The 14,563-nt window shown below is 43.7% G+C and overlaps 1 protein-coding gene across 13 annotated transcripts in view; it reads left to right on the forward strand.

Moving 5' to 3' along the window:
* The window catches only part of LOC132369349 (myomegalin), a 213,688-nt gene extending 199,398 nt beyond the window's left edge, over positions 1-14,290 (forward strand). For 7 of the 13 annotated variants that reach the window (XM_059929196.1, XM_059929163.1, XM_059929173.1 and 4 more), the window contains 8 exons: positions 6,231-6,470; positions 7,811-7,927; positions 8,485-8,711; positions 9,872-10,015; positions 11,116-11,254; positions 11,547-11,593; positions 12,527-12,578; positions 13,255-14,290. In XM_059929196.1, the coding sequence (XP_059785179.1) occupies positions 6,231-6,470; positions 7,811-7,927; positions 8,485-8,711; positions 9,872-10,015; positions 11,116-11,254; positions 11,547-11,593; positions 12,527-12,578; positions 13,255-13,400 (1,112 nt within the window). In that variant the 3' untranslated portion in view covers positions 13,401-14,290. Of the gene's footprint in view, positions 1-6,230; positions 6,471-7,810; positions 7,928-8,484; positions 8,712-9,871; positions 10,016-11,115; positions 11,343-11,546; positions 11,594-12,517; positions 12,579-13,254 lie in introns of all 13 variants that reach the window. The other 6 variants (XM_059929185.1, XM_059929138.1, XR_009504349.1 and 3 more) reach the window with 5 other exon arrangements.
* Positions 14,291-14,563: the final 273 nt, after the last annotated feature.

Raw genomic sequence — 14,563 nt, forward strand, 5'->3', positions numbered from 1 at the left:
TTGATATTGAATTGTATCAGCTGTTTGTATATTTTGGAGATTAATCCCTTGTCAGTCACAGCGATTGCAAATATTTTTTCCCATTCTGTGGGGTGTCTTTTCATTTTGTTTATGGTCTCCTTTGCTGTGCAAAAGCTGTTAAGTTTAATTAGGCCCCATATCTTTATTTTGGTTTTTATTTCATTAGTCTAGGAGGTGGATCCAAAAAGATATTGCTGCGATTTATGTCAAAGAGTGTTCTGCCTATGTTTTCCTCTAAGAGTTTTATACTATCTGGTCTTACATTTAGATATTCAATCCATTTTGAGTTTATTTTTGTGTATGGTGTTAGGGGATGTTCTAATTTCATTCATTTACATGTAGCTGTCCAGTTTTCCTAGCACCACTTATTGAAGAAACTACCTTTTATCCATTTTGTAGGCTTGCCTCCTTTGTTGTTGATTAATTGACAATAGGTGCATAGGTTTGTATCTGGGATTTCTGTCCTGTTCCATTGATATATAAGTCTGTTTTTGTGCCAGTACCATACTGCTTTGATTACTGTAGCTTTGTATTATAGTCTCAAGTCAGGGAGCCTGATTCCTCCAGCTTTGTTTTTCTTTCTCAAGATTGCTTTGGCTATTTGGGGTCTTTTGTGTTTCCATACAAATTTTAAGACTTTTTGTTCTAGATCTGCAAAAAATTCCATTGTTAATTTGATAGGGATTGCATTGAATCTGTAGATTGCCTTGGGTAGTGTAGTCATTTTGACAATATTGATTCTTCCAATCAAAGAACATGGTATATCTTTTGATCTGTTTGTGTCATCTTTGATGTCTTTCATCAGCATTATAGATTTCAGAGTACAGGTCTTTTGCCTCCTTAGGTAGGTTTATACCTAGGTATTTTATTCTTTTTGATGTGATGGTAAATGGGATTGTTTCCTTAATTTCTCTTTCTGATCTTTTGTTGTTAGTGTATAGAAATGCAAGAGATTTCTGTGTATTAATTTTGTATCCTACAACTTTACCAAATACATTGATGAGCTCTAGGAGTTTTCTGGTAGCATCTTTAGGATTTTCTATGTGTAGAATCATGTCATCTGCAAAAAGTGACAGTTTTACTTCTTCTTTTCCAATTTGGCTTCCTTTTATTTCTTTTTTCTCTCTGATTGCCATGGCTAGGACTTCCAAAACTATGTTGACTAAAAGTGGCGAGAGTGAACATCCTTGTCTTGCTCCTGATTTTAGAGGAAATGGTTTCAGCTTCACACCATTGAGTATAATGTTAGCTGTGGGTTTGTCATATATGGCCTTTGTTATGTTGAGGTAAGTTCCCTCTGTGCCCACTTTCTGGAGAGTTTTTTATCATAAATGGGTGTTGGATTTTGTCAAAAGCCTTTTCTGCCTCTATTGAGATGATCATACGGTTTTTATTCTTCAATTTGTTAATGTGGTTTATCACACCGATTGATTCACAGATATTGAAAAATCCTTGCAGCCCTGGGTTAAATCCCACTTGATTGTGGTGTATGATCCTTGTAATGTTTTGTTGGAATCGGTTTGCTAGTATTTTTTTGTTTTGAGGATTTTTATGTCTATGTTCATCAGTGATATTGGCCTGTATTTTTTTGTGTGTGTGGTATCTTTGTCTGGTTTTGGTATCAGGGTAATGGTGGCCTCATAGAATGAGTTTGGGAGTGTTCCTTCCTCTGCAATATTTTGCAATAGTTTCAGAAGGATAGGTGTTAACTCTTCTCTAAAGGTTTGATAGAATTTGCCTCTGAAGCCATCTGGTCCTGGACTTTTGTTTGTTGGAAGTGTTTTAATCAGTTTCAATTTCAGTAATTGTGATTGGTCTATTCATATTTTCTATTTCTTTCTGGTTCAGTTTTGGGAGATTGTACCTTTCTAAGAATTTGTCCATTTCTTCTAGGTTGTCCATTTTATTGGCATATAGTTGCTTGTAGTAGTCTCTTATGATCCTTTATATTTCTGTGGTGTCCATTGTAACTTCTTCTTTTTCATTTCTAATTTGATTGATTTGAGCCTTCTCCCTTTTCTTCTTGGTGAGTCTGGCTAAAGGTTTATCAATATTGTTTATCTTTTCAAATAACCAGCTTTTGGTTTAATTGATCTTTTCTATTGTTTTCTTTGTCTCTATTTCATTTATTTCTACTCTGATCTTTATGATTTTTTTCCTTCTGCTATCTTTGGGTTTTGTTTGATCTTCTTTCTCTGGTTGCTTTAGATGTAAGGTTAGGTTGTTTATTTGATATTTTTCTTGTTTCCTGAGGTAAGATTGTACTGCTGTAAACTTCTCTCTTAGAACTGCTTTTGCTGCATCCCATAGGTTTTGGATCATCATGTTTTCATTTTCATTTGTTTCTAGCTATTTTTTTTTAGCTTCCTCTTTGATTTCTTCAATGATCCATTGGTTGTTTAGAAGCATATTGTTTTGCCTCCACATGTTTGTGTTTTTTTAGTTTATTTTTTTCTTGTAGTTGATTTCTAATATCATAGTGTTGTGGTTGGAAAAGATGCTTGACATGATTTCAGTTTTCTTAAATTTATCAAGGCATGCTATCTGGCTCAGCATATGGTCAATCCTGGAGAATGTTGCATGTGCAATTGAGAAGAATGTGTATTCTGCTGCTTTTAGATGGAATGCTCTATAAATATCAATTCCATTTGGTCTAATGTGTCATTGAAGGCCTATGTTTCCTTAATTGATTTTCTGTCTGGATAATCTGTCCATTGATGTAAGTGGGGTGTTAAAGTCCCCCACTATTATTGTGTTACTGTTGATTTTTCCTTTTATGGCTGTTAGCATTTGCCTTATATATTGAGGTGCTCCTATGTAGTGTGCATATATATGTACAATTGTTATATCTTCTTGGATTGATCTTTTGGTCATTATGCAGTGTCCTTCTTTTAGTCTTTGTTTTAAAGTCTATTTTGTCTGATATGAGTATTGCTACTCCAGCTTTCTTTTGATTCCATTTGTATGGAATATCTTTTTCCATCCCCTCACTTTCAGTCTGTATGTGTCCCTAGGTCTGAAGTGGGCCTCTTGTAGACAGCATATATATGGGTTTTGTTTTTGTATCCATTCAGCCAGTCTATGTCTTTTGGTTGGAGTATTTAATCCACTTACATTTAAGGTAATTACTGATATGTATGTTCTTATTGCAGTTTTGTTAATTGTTTTGGATTTGTTTTTGCAGGTCTTTTTTCTTCCCTTCCTCTTTTGTTCTCATCTCTTGTGATTTGATGATTATCTTTAGTGTTGTGTTTGGATTGATTTTGTGTGTGTGTGCATGTATCAATTGTAGATTTTTGGTTTGTGGTTACCATGAGATTTTGAGATAGCAGTCTATATATATATATATATATACACACACAAGATTTTTTTAAGTTGCTAGTCTCTTACTTTCAAATGCATTTCCAATATCCTGCATCTGTACTCTCCTCTTCTCACAGGTGCTGGTTTTGATATCACATTAGTGTGTGGATGATTTCCTACCTTTATGGTATGTTTGCCTTATCAGTGAGCTTTCCCATTCATAATTTTCTTGTTTCTCATTGTGGCCTTTTCTTTTTGGCCTAGAGAAATTCCTTTAGCATTTGTTGTAAAGCTGGTTTGGTGGTGCTAAGTTCTCTTAGCTTTTGCTTGTCTGTAAAGCTTTTGATTTCTCCATCGAACCTGAATGAGAGCCTTGCTGGGTAGAGTATTCTGGGTTGTACGTTTTCCCCTTTCATCATTTTAAATATATTGTGCCACTCCATTCTGGCCTGCACAGTTTCTGCTCAAAAATCAGCTGATAACATTATGGTGATTCTCTTGTATGTTATTTGTTGCTCTTCCCTTGTTGCTTTTAATATTTTTTCTTTGTCTTTAATTTTTGTCAGTTTGATTAATATGTGTCTTGGCATGTTCCTCCTTGGGTTTATCCTCTATGGAACTCTCTGCTCTTCCTGGACTTGGCTGACTGTTTTCTTTCCCATGTTAGGGAATTTTCAGCTATTATCTCTTCAAGTATTTTCTCAGGCCCTTTCTCTCTCTCTCTTTTCCTTCTCGGACCCCTATAATGTGAATGTTGGTGCATGTAATGTTGTCCCAGAGGTCTCTTAAAGTGTCCTCATTTCTTTTCATTCATTTTTCTTTACCCTGTTCCACAGAAGTGATTTCCACCATTCTGTCTTCCAGCTCACTTATCTGTTCTTCTGCCTCATTTATTCTGCTTTTGATTCCTTCTAGTGTATTTTTCATTTCAGTTATTGTGTTGTTCAACTCTGTTTGTTTGTTCTTTAGTTCTTCTAGGTCTTTGTTAAACATTTCTATCTTCTCAATCTGTGCCTGCATTCTTTTTCCGTGATTTTGAATCAACTTTACTATCATTACTCTGAATTCTTTTTCAGGTAGATTGCCTGTCTCCACTTCACTTAGTTGTTCTTCTGGGGTTTTATCTTGTTCCTTCGTGTGGAACATATTTCTCTGCTTTCTCATTTTGTCTAACTTTCTGTGTTTGTTGTCTCCTTTCCACAGGCTGCAGGATTGTAGTTCTTCTTGCTTCTGATGTCTGCCCCCTGGTGGGTGAGGTTGGTCCAGAGGCTTGTGCAGGCTTCCTGGTGGGAGTGACTGGTGCCTGCCCACTTGTGGGTGGAGTTGGGTCTTGTCCATCTGGTGGGCAGGGCCAAGTCATGGGGTATGTTTAGAGGGAACAGTGGACTCTGGACGACTTTATGCAGGCTGTCTGCTGATGGGTGGTGCTGTGTTCCCACCCTGTTGGTTGTTTGGCCTGAGGCATCCCAGCATTGGAGCCTGCAGGCTGTTGGGTGGGGCCAGGTCTCAGTGCCAAAATGGCGACCTCTAGGAGAACTCATGCTGTTGAATATTCCCTGGGGCCTCCACCACCAGTGTTCTTGTCCCCACAGTGAGCCACAGCTGACTCCTGCCTCCTCAGGAGACCCTCCAAGACCTGCAGGTAGGTCTGGCCCAGGCTCCTATGGAGTCATTGCTTTGCCCTGGGTCCCAGTGCTCATGAAGCCATTTTGCACTCTCTAAGACTGAAGTCTCTGTTTCTCACAGTCCTGTGGAGATCCTACACTCAAGCCCCACTGGCCTTCAAAACCAAATGCTCTGGTAGCTCCTCCTCCCTATTACAGTACCCCAGGCTGGGGAGCCTGACATGGGGCTCAGAACTCTCACTCCTGTGGGAGGACCTCTGCAATATAATTATTTTCCAGTTTGTGGAAGCGGATATGGGATTTGATTATATCATGAAAGCACCCCTCCTACCATCTCGTTGTGGCTTCTTCTTTGTCTTTGGATGCAGAATATCTTTTTTGGTAGGTTCCAGTGTTTTTTGTTGATGGTTGTTCAGCAGTTAGTTGTGATTTTGGTGTTTTCATGAGAGGAGGTGAGCTCAAGTCCTTCTACTCTGCCATCTTGTCCTGCACTCCTCTTCATTTATCCCATTTAGTGAGAATATTCATATAGCTCATTGCAGAAATATTAATGTGTTTGGTTAAGGCCTGTGGCCCTGATGCAACTGGGTGCATGTATTATATGGTATATGCATCCTATAGCCTTGCTAAAAACCAAAACAAATTTTTTTTAACTACATTTGGCTTCAACGTTTTTAGATGAGCAATTGTGGTCTTGTAGAATATTTCTTGGATCTCTTCTTCCCCCAGTACATAGAAACAGGCTATGAGTGGTGAGTGGAGGTAAAAAAAAAACTAGAAGAACTTGAGCAGTCCAGTTAGTTATGATCCCTGGTCTGTGGTACCCCACTCCCATTCTTACATGCTGCCCAAAGCCCTGATGCCTTCCTCCTCCTCTCCCTTTGATTCCTGAATGTGGAGGTCATCACATCTCCTGCTCCCTCAGCCCCTCCCCTTCTCTAGTTCAGTATTGATCTCCTGCCCTGGAAGACCCTGCTGTCTAGCCTGCAGGATTGACGTTAATAAGGTGAATAATAGGCTTGACTTATCTGCCAATCAAATGCCCTCTAGATGGACGAGGGTCATTTGAGCCTCCAAGGAAACTCCATGCTGGAGTGTTTGCCATCTCAGTGTGTGCCAGGCCCTGCACAGGAAAAGTGACATATCCATCACAGGTGTGTTCCTGGGACCCTGAAATTACAGTGGGGTCCTTGGCAGAAAGGAATGTCAGAGGAGTGTTCTGACAAATGCTTAGAAATACTTGGTTCAGTGCCACCAGACTCCACGTTCTCTCTCTTTCAGCTTACACCTGGGATGCCTGTCACCAAGTCCCTTTGAACAGTGACTTGAGCCACCTGGTGGCAGAGATCCAAGCTTTGAGAGGGCAGCTGGAGCAGAGCATTCAGGTGAACAACTGTCTGCGACTACAGCTCGAGCAGCAGTTGGATGGTGGTGCCAGCAAAACCAGCCTCAGCCCCTCCTCTGTTAACCAGAAATTCCCCACCAACACTGACCCTGGAAACAAGCAGCTGCTCTTCCAAGGTAGGAAGGAAAAGGGAATCAGGAAGCCCTCAGCCAATGGGGAGGTCCCCAGGATGTCTACGGTGGAAGGGACAATCTCGCCTCTTCCACACTCCTTAAGGTCAGGGTGAAATCGAAGATGCTTCAATACAGTGTCTTGAGAGCATGGGATTTAGGGTCAGATCTGGCTCCAACTTATATGTTGTTTGCCTTGTGTTTAAGCTCCTCAGGTATTTAAGCCTTAGTTTCTTCATCTTTAACATGAGGATTATAATAATATACACTGTGCATAGTTATATGGAGCATTAAGTGAAATAATTTACTAGTGCCTGATGCAATAAGTGCTCAACAGTTAACAGCTGTATGTATTAATGCCTATTCTTTATATTTGCAGAGTGCTTTAAAATTTACCACGTTTTCAAATAAATTTTCAAATAATTTCATCAGAGCTAGGGCAGATTTTACTATCTCTGTATTTCACATGAGAAAACGTAGGCACTGAGACAATTGACATGCTAAGGTTTACAGGCGTTAAGAGGCCAACCCAAGATTCGAAGCAGAAGTTTTGATCTGCTCTCTGTGTTCCTCCCACCTCACTATGCTCTGTCTCAGTGTTGCTTCTCTTTCCTCTCATGCTTTCCCCTCTCAGAGCCTCCCCACAGCACCAGCCAGGGCTCATCCGAACTGGCTCAGTCACTCCTCCTCATCATCATACAGCACAGAGGCCTGAGGTGGAAAGCAGGTTCTAAGCCACATTTGCCTGAGCAGGATCATTTCTGTCTCTTCGTGATATTTTCCAATTCCTCCCCTGGAGGATTGCTGCCTGGTCTCCAATAGGGCATCTCAAACTCACCAAGGCTTATGTCTCCTATTCTTCTTATACTACTACATGCTTTCCAGTATGTCTCTTTCTTATACTACTACATATTTTCCAGCACTGACTCATCAGAATGGTGATTAGAGTGCTGAGTTTAATCTCCCATAAATCCATTCATTCTTTGATCAAATATTTTTAACATATATACTACATATATTTATATGTATTTATATTTAGTTAAAAAGCATTGTGTTAGACACACTGCATACAATATTATATTCAAATCAGGGGTTAGAAAAATATATCTAATAATTTTTCAAACTACAAGTTGCTTTCTCATGGAACAGCGTTCAATTACAGGAACATCTTGCTCCAAATTAAGTAGTTTGTTTGCCACTGCTTTTGACTGTGGTACATGGGTGATGATTATGTAAGAGGAGAGTCATGTTGCCTTAGATCTCCAGTAGTGAAGGTAGGCTGTGCATATGTTTGGGGAGCAGTGTATTCCAGGGTTCCTAAAGTTGTGGTTATCTTTACTCCGTAGATTCAGTTGCCTCCCCTCCAGTTCGGGATGTGGGCATGAATTCTCCAATTCTGGTCTTCCCCAGCTCTTCTTCTGCTGCTCATGGCTCAGAGACCACAACCTTCAATAGGACAAATGGTAAATAGGGCAACTACAGGACTCAGGGTCTAATGATGGAAAATGACTAAAGCAAGTAACCTTTGGTTCTCTATATGCACATTATCTGAATTTAGAGATTTTTCTCTGCATGTCCCACGGCCTTTAGCCCTACTCATTCCACCTCCTGTGGCTGCCTTTTTTTATCATTATTCTTCCTCCTGTGGTTTTCCTATTGCTCTGATATTTCTGCATTGCACTATAATCTCTTCCGTCTTGAAAGTGCTCTCTGTATCCAGCTTAATTTCCTTGTCTGTGTCTTCTCAACCCCCAAATTTAAAAATTTTTAAATTTGTCCTGAATATTTCATTTGTCAATAAGGATAAAATTTGCCTCCTGGCAATTTTATCATTATGAGATGATGTAAGAAAGATTATAAAAATATAGAACCCAGAATACCTATGGACTTCACACTTGTACTTGCCAAGACTGTCATTCTTGTTTCTGGCCTCTTTCACTATTTGATGTCCATTTTGGATTGAACTGAGGATGATTATGAATAACAGTAGATTCTGTGTTATTGTGGTTTTATTCTTCAGAGCTGGGTTTGGATGCTTCTCCAGTAATGAAGAACCCTCCCAAGCTGGAGGGTGATGCTACTGATGGCTCCTTTGCCAATAAGCATGGCCGCCATGTCATTGGCCACATTGATGACTACAATGCCCTGAGACAGCAGATTGGGGAGGGCAGACTGCTGGTCAAGAAGATAGCGTCGATCATGAGATCAACCTGCAACTTCCCTAGCCTTGAAGCTCCAGGCGCAGAGGTAATCCCGTTTTAGCTCTTAGGTGCACCTTTTCCTTAGGCCCTTTCTTCTTCTGATTTTAGCTTCTTCTCCCTCTATTTTTTTTTTCCTGCTCCACATCTCCCATCAGCTGAGGATACATCTTCCATTTATATCCAGCTAGGCCTTTTATCTTCAGCTGCTAATTTCACTACAAGCTCTGCTCTGTTCCAGATGTAGCTCACTTGCTATTTCCCCTCAGAACCACAGAAAAGCATGTGCAGCATCGCCGTCCTCATCAGTAGAGCACGTTAAGCGTCAACATACACACAATGCTGTACTGAGTACCCTTTGGTAGCTTATTATCTGCTAAAGTCATGCTGGAATATGACCATCTGTGGACAGAATAAAATCACTTAATCAGTTGGCTGGAAAATGAGAATCTGCATCCATATGGGCCAAATAAGTGGAAGGGGTGAGAAGGGTGGCAGCCATGGGATTTCTCTGCTCACACTGAGCAAGGGGGGAGAGCAAGCAGCAAGGCTTCTCAGAGCCCTTCCCCAGGCAGAGGTCCAGGTACTAGCTGCTGTGCTGTCTGAGCTACTGGAGATGCACAGGCATGCAGGGACAGCCCTGCCCCCAGGGGCCCCCACGATAGAGAGGGATCCCCACACCTGAGTAAATAAATATAACCAGGGGCTCCAGGCACAAGGTTACAAGGGCTCTGGGTGTGAGGGTATGAACCCAGAATCGGCTGTTATCCCAGGCAAGGAAAGTAACAGGTTCATGGGGGGGTGCCACCAGGGGATATGTAAGTTCTCGGGGGAGAACATGCCAGGTAAAGGGAGAGGCACCTCAGTCCTTCGAGCTACCAGTGGTGCAGCCCATTTGAAGCACAAGGTGTGATTTAGGGAAGGACGAGGGGGGCCAGTGCAAAAATAGGGGCCTTAGACTCTGGAGCATGAAGCAGGACTAGAAGCTAAAGAGTGTGGGGAAAGCTGGAGTCACATGAATTCTTGCAAATCGAGAGGTCCCTGCTGAGGTCAGAGAACCTTGGCTTCCAGGTTAGAAAAGGATTTCACAGGTTTAAGCAGGCCTGTGTCTATGCCTCACCCACAAAGGAAGCTGAGGCCTATGTTCAGCAAAAAAAACGTGATCTCTCAGCCCCGGGGATGCCCATGGCTACCTCCCCCTTCTCCCAGGTGATGAGCAGTGAAGGCATCCACGAGCTCAGGAACAGCGCCAACACCCTTCACCACCGACTGGAGGAGTCGGCCTCCCTCCTCACCATGTTCTGGCAAGCAGCCTTGCCAAGCTCCCACGGCCCTGCGCTGGACAGCAAAGCGGTAAGAAGCCAGCATCCCCTACTGGTTCTGCCCCCAAATATCCTTCTGCCTCCTTGGTCTGCAGATCCTGAAGATCAGGAGCCGAATGGGCAGCTGGGACAAAGGGGACCTGAGGGGGGCGTCCCTGGAGGGAGACCTCTCCTCCATGGTGGCTGCTTTCAGTGCAGCTCTGACTCCATCCCCTCTCCACCCGGCCCTGACCCCCAGATAAGTAATCAAAGAGCGGAAGGAAAGGACATGGAGGAGGCAGAGACACAAGAGCCCTGGTAACCCATAAATGTTCCGTTTCTTTAACTTTCTGAAGTTTGGCTGCGCTGAAGTTCAGGGCCATGTTAAAACATCAACATCTCCTTTCCCTTCCTAGCCCACCCCCACCTCCAGGTCCACATAGTCAGGCAGGATCACAGAATGTCACCAGGAGTCACCCAGCCTCTTGTAGCCCTCCCCTGGAATCCCAGAAAATCACTTACATCTGCATCTCAGGGTCAGGCCTGGGGAGAGTCAGCCTCCCCCAGGTGCTCTCAGATCTCCGACTGCTTTCTGGTTGGTGACCTTGGATAGGCAGGTTTCAGGATCCCTTCCAGGGGTTCCAACTCCAGACTAAGATCACTGACACTTTAGGGGCCCCAATTATGTTAATTCCAAGGAGGGAGCATTTTGCCATCTTGTGGTTGGCAGATATATTTACAAACTTACTGTCTCAGGCCAGCCCTGTCTCCCCAGGCATGATATCCAGGTATAATATTCCTAACGACCAAGTCTTACTTGTGATGTCCAAGTGATATAACTATGTCAGCACGAAATCTGAGCTCTTGTTCACAGCTGGGAATTTCAGTGTGGCCTGGAGTCAGGTTCTCTGCAGCAACAGGAGTGTAGCCTGTGCTAATCTGCACGGGGGCTTCCAGGTCCTCAGTGTTCCCACCTCATGGCCCATCCTGAGCCATCACCTGCCGGAGGGATTGAGAGGCTTTAACGAGGGAAATCTGCTCCAAAAATACTTGAGAAGACTGTAGAATCCTATTTGGAGTTGTAAAGAGCCACAAAACACAGGGTGCTTTAGGCCTTCTGACCATTGACAGAGAGCCTGTTTTTCTTCCCAGGGAGAGTCCATGAAAAGGGAGCTTCTGGAACTGAGAACCAAACTATCCAAACAGGAGAGTCTCCTTCAGAGCACAGCTGAGCATCTGAAGACCGCCAACCAGCAGAAGGAGAGCATGGAACAGTTTATCCTCAGCCAGTGTGGGTGCCCCCAGCCAGGGAATGGGACAGGAAATGGGGGTCCTTCCAGGTTCTCCACCTGTGCTGTGAATGGACAGAGACCAGAGAGGTTAGGGGACGGGGGAGGCTGATGTGACGTCTCTAAACCTCCTGTGCCATCAGTAATCGTGGAGGCAGAGGAGGGGACACGGGGTGGGGGGGCAGCAGGAGACCCCGAGCTGAGTGTGCAGAAAGACAAGCTTTAGAACACAAACCCAACGCAAGCGTGGGCCCACTGGTAATTTCTGCCTTTGGGGCTGCTTTCTTGTTTCAGTGACCAGGACACACGATGTTTTGAAGAAGGCAAGGACAAATTTGGAGGTAAGGAAACTACTGCACCAGTCGGAGCCATAGAGCCCGCCCCAAACTTATCACCATCTGTCATCAGAGTGTGCAGGTGATCCTTGACCTGCTCTGACCTTCCAGGAGGAGATGTCTGGTCCACCTGTGGGAGCTCAGGTCCTCAATGAGCATCCCTCTAGAGTCCATCCCCATCAGCCCTCCACCCCAATCAGCAACCTCCCTTGACCTCTCGGTTGACTCTTACTTTGTCATCATCTTCTCTCCTTACTCCAATTCTGTCTCCTTTATGCCAGGTCAGGAATGGGGAGAAATGCAGTTCAGTTGATTCTCGAGGTCAGAGGACATATGGGGTCTGCCTTTGAAGGAGCTTTCAGTAAAGGGATCCTGAGGCCAGTCATGTGTTCTGGGGTTTCCTATACCATTATATGAAAAAATAATGGAAAGATGCAACCTAATAAGTTGATTTCACTGCACAGTATTGGGCTGAAAACAGCAATTTGATTTTGATATCTCTTTTTCTTTAAGCAACAACACATAAGAAAATCCTTGGGTCTTATTGATCTGAAAGAGAATTTAGTAATAAGTAAAAACTGAAACTTAAAGGGAAACTTAAAACTGAAACTTAAAGGGAACTTATCTCTATGGCAGACCTTCTCTACTTTTATTTAAAACACTAACACATTCTCTAGCAACTGCTTTGATGAAAAACTTGAGGTCTTAGAAATGGCCTAAAAATCAAAAACTAAACCTTTTACCTTGGACTTTAAAGCTTTGCCATAAGCAATTAAGCACATTCCTAGGAATGTTCCTAAATTGTAACCTAAGAGAATGTTGATCCCACAGTATGAAAACGGGTTGGGCCATAATTTAACTCTGTTTCGTTTGTTTGTTTGTTCTGCTAATTTCTTCTGTTTTTCTCTGATGATTCCTCTCTTTCCTGAGCCTTTTTAGAAGAACACTTACAAGATTGCCTCTGTAAAACCTTATTCCTGCCTCAGCAAAGGTAACCCAACAGCCTCTCATACCTGCTGGCTTCCCCAGTTTGGAAGTATCCTTCCCACTTCCCCTAGGCCACTGGAAAGGGCCCAAGGCCTGGGATCTAATCTCAGGCTTGTCACTAAGTGGCTGTGTGGCTTTGGCTGGCTCCAGTCTCTGTGAGCCTGCTGACCCTCATCTGTAAGAGGCGGCACTAGACTTAGATGATCTCTGAGGTCCCTGCTGACCTGGCCCCTCCCGCTCCTCATCAAGCAAACGGAACATAAATTTAGCAGGGGGACGTCCCTGCAAAATATCCTCTCCTTCCTACAGCAGGGTGTTTCTATATGTGCCTGTTTCATACTAAGCACTTCTTTTCCTGGGAGATCGCAAAAGCCATCCTTTTGCTCCAAAGTGAATTGGAGAGTGAACTGACCCCTGAAGAGGGAGTGGTAGGATCCGGCCACCTGCTGTGCAGTGGCTTCGAGCAGAGATATGACCACAGGAGGTGGTGGGAAGCTTTTCCTCTAACCTGGTGGCCCCAGATGCTCCTCCAGACCTCAGCGCGTCCCCTCAGCTCATCCTCGTGACAGGCTCTCAGCGTGCTCCCGGCTTCTGTCACCACTCAGCACTCTCTCCAGCCTCAGCTAGCCACCAGCAGGTCCTGATAATGGACTCTTACTTTGTGTTATTTTCGTCTGCAGGTGAAATCCCTAAGGGCTCTGCCATGCACCCCAGTCCTGTGACCCTCGCCTTCCAGGAGCCAAGCAAGAAGCGAAGCCACCAGAGGTCCTTAAAACAGCAGGGAGGATGGGCCTGCCCCCCTTCTTTGAAGCTCCCTGTCTGCTGACTAGGATCTGGGTCCCACTCCTCCACACCTTCTGGAGGGTCTGAAAGGAGTTCAAGATGTGGCCTGGTGGGGCAGGGCGAAAGGCAGAGGGCCTCTCCTGCAGTTGTTGAGGAACAACCAGCCAAAGTCCACTGGGCCCAGCACTAAGCAAAACAGGCATAGTTTTTAGAAGACCTTGTGACACTGCTTCTGAACGCCCCAGGGGCTTGGGAGCCAGCATCAGCACATTTCTCGCCTTATCCTCAGAGGGTCAACTCAGGGGAAACAGGACCTGCTTCCTAGCAATGGAGCATGTGGTCCCCACACTGGAGCTCCACAGCAGATCTAAAAACACAGGACTGAGCAGCGGTGCCCTGCAGGACAGTGTTGGCAGACCTAACCTGGGCCAGCGAGCTGGGTCACAGGCTGCGGATTGGTGTACACTGCAGCGCCTGAGTTATTTGAATGCACGTGGTGAGAGCAGTGATTTCCAGATGCCATCTCATGCTTAGCCTAGATGTCCTATTTCTATTCTATTATGATCCCCCAAAAGTATACTGACCTTACTCTAAATATGCTGTCCCATTTTGTCATCCCAGCTTCCCTCTGGGAACTAGGGACTAATGGCCACACCAAGCCCATTGAAAGTCTTGTGTAAAGCAAGTCAGTGATCATTTTTAAGTGACATGTGAGCAACCCCCAGTTGCTAAAGCCTAGTCTGTGTCTTCACAGTGCTTTAGAATGTGTGTATGTGTGTATAAATGTATGATATATATTTATATATGTTGCTATAGCGATATGTTGAAGGCTAACATAACTGGTGGATAGGGTCAGTGGGAGGAAATGAAACAGTCTTTTTGGTGGCTATTAAAGCAAAATATGTATAAAGAAATAAAGTTTTCTTCACCTGCTTAGTTTCTAATTTCTATACCAGTCCTCAGGGTGAGTGTGTAAAAACAGGAAAGACAGACTGTCATTAAAAGCTCACTGTCCGAAGCAGAATCAAAATGGTGGAGTAGATGGATATGGAGCTCCTCTCCCCAACAGACATATCAAAAATACATCTACATGTGGAGCACTTCTCCTTGAAAAGTGGCAGAACTCCTGTAAACGAAAGCTGCAAGAAAGATCTACATGTAATTAATTGGGTAGGAAGGGGAAAAAAAGAAGACTTGGGTCAGCAC

This window comes from Balaenoptera ricei, chromosome 1 (assembly GCF_028023285.1).
Source record: "Balaenoptera ricei isolate mBalRic1 chromosome 1, mBalRic1.hap2, whole genome shotgun sequence".
NCBI classification, from domain to species: Eukaryota; Metazoa; Chordata; class Mammalia; order Artiodactyla; family Balaenopteridae; genus Balaenoptera; species Balaenoptera ricei.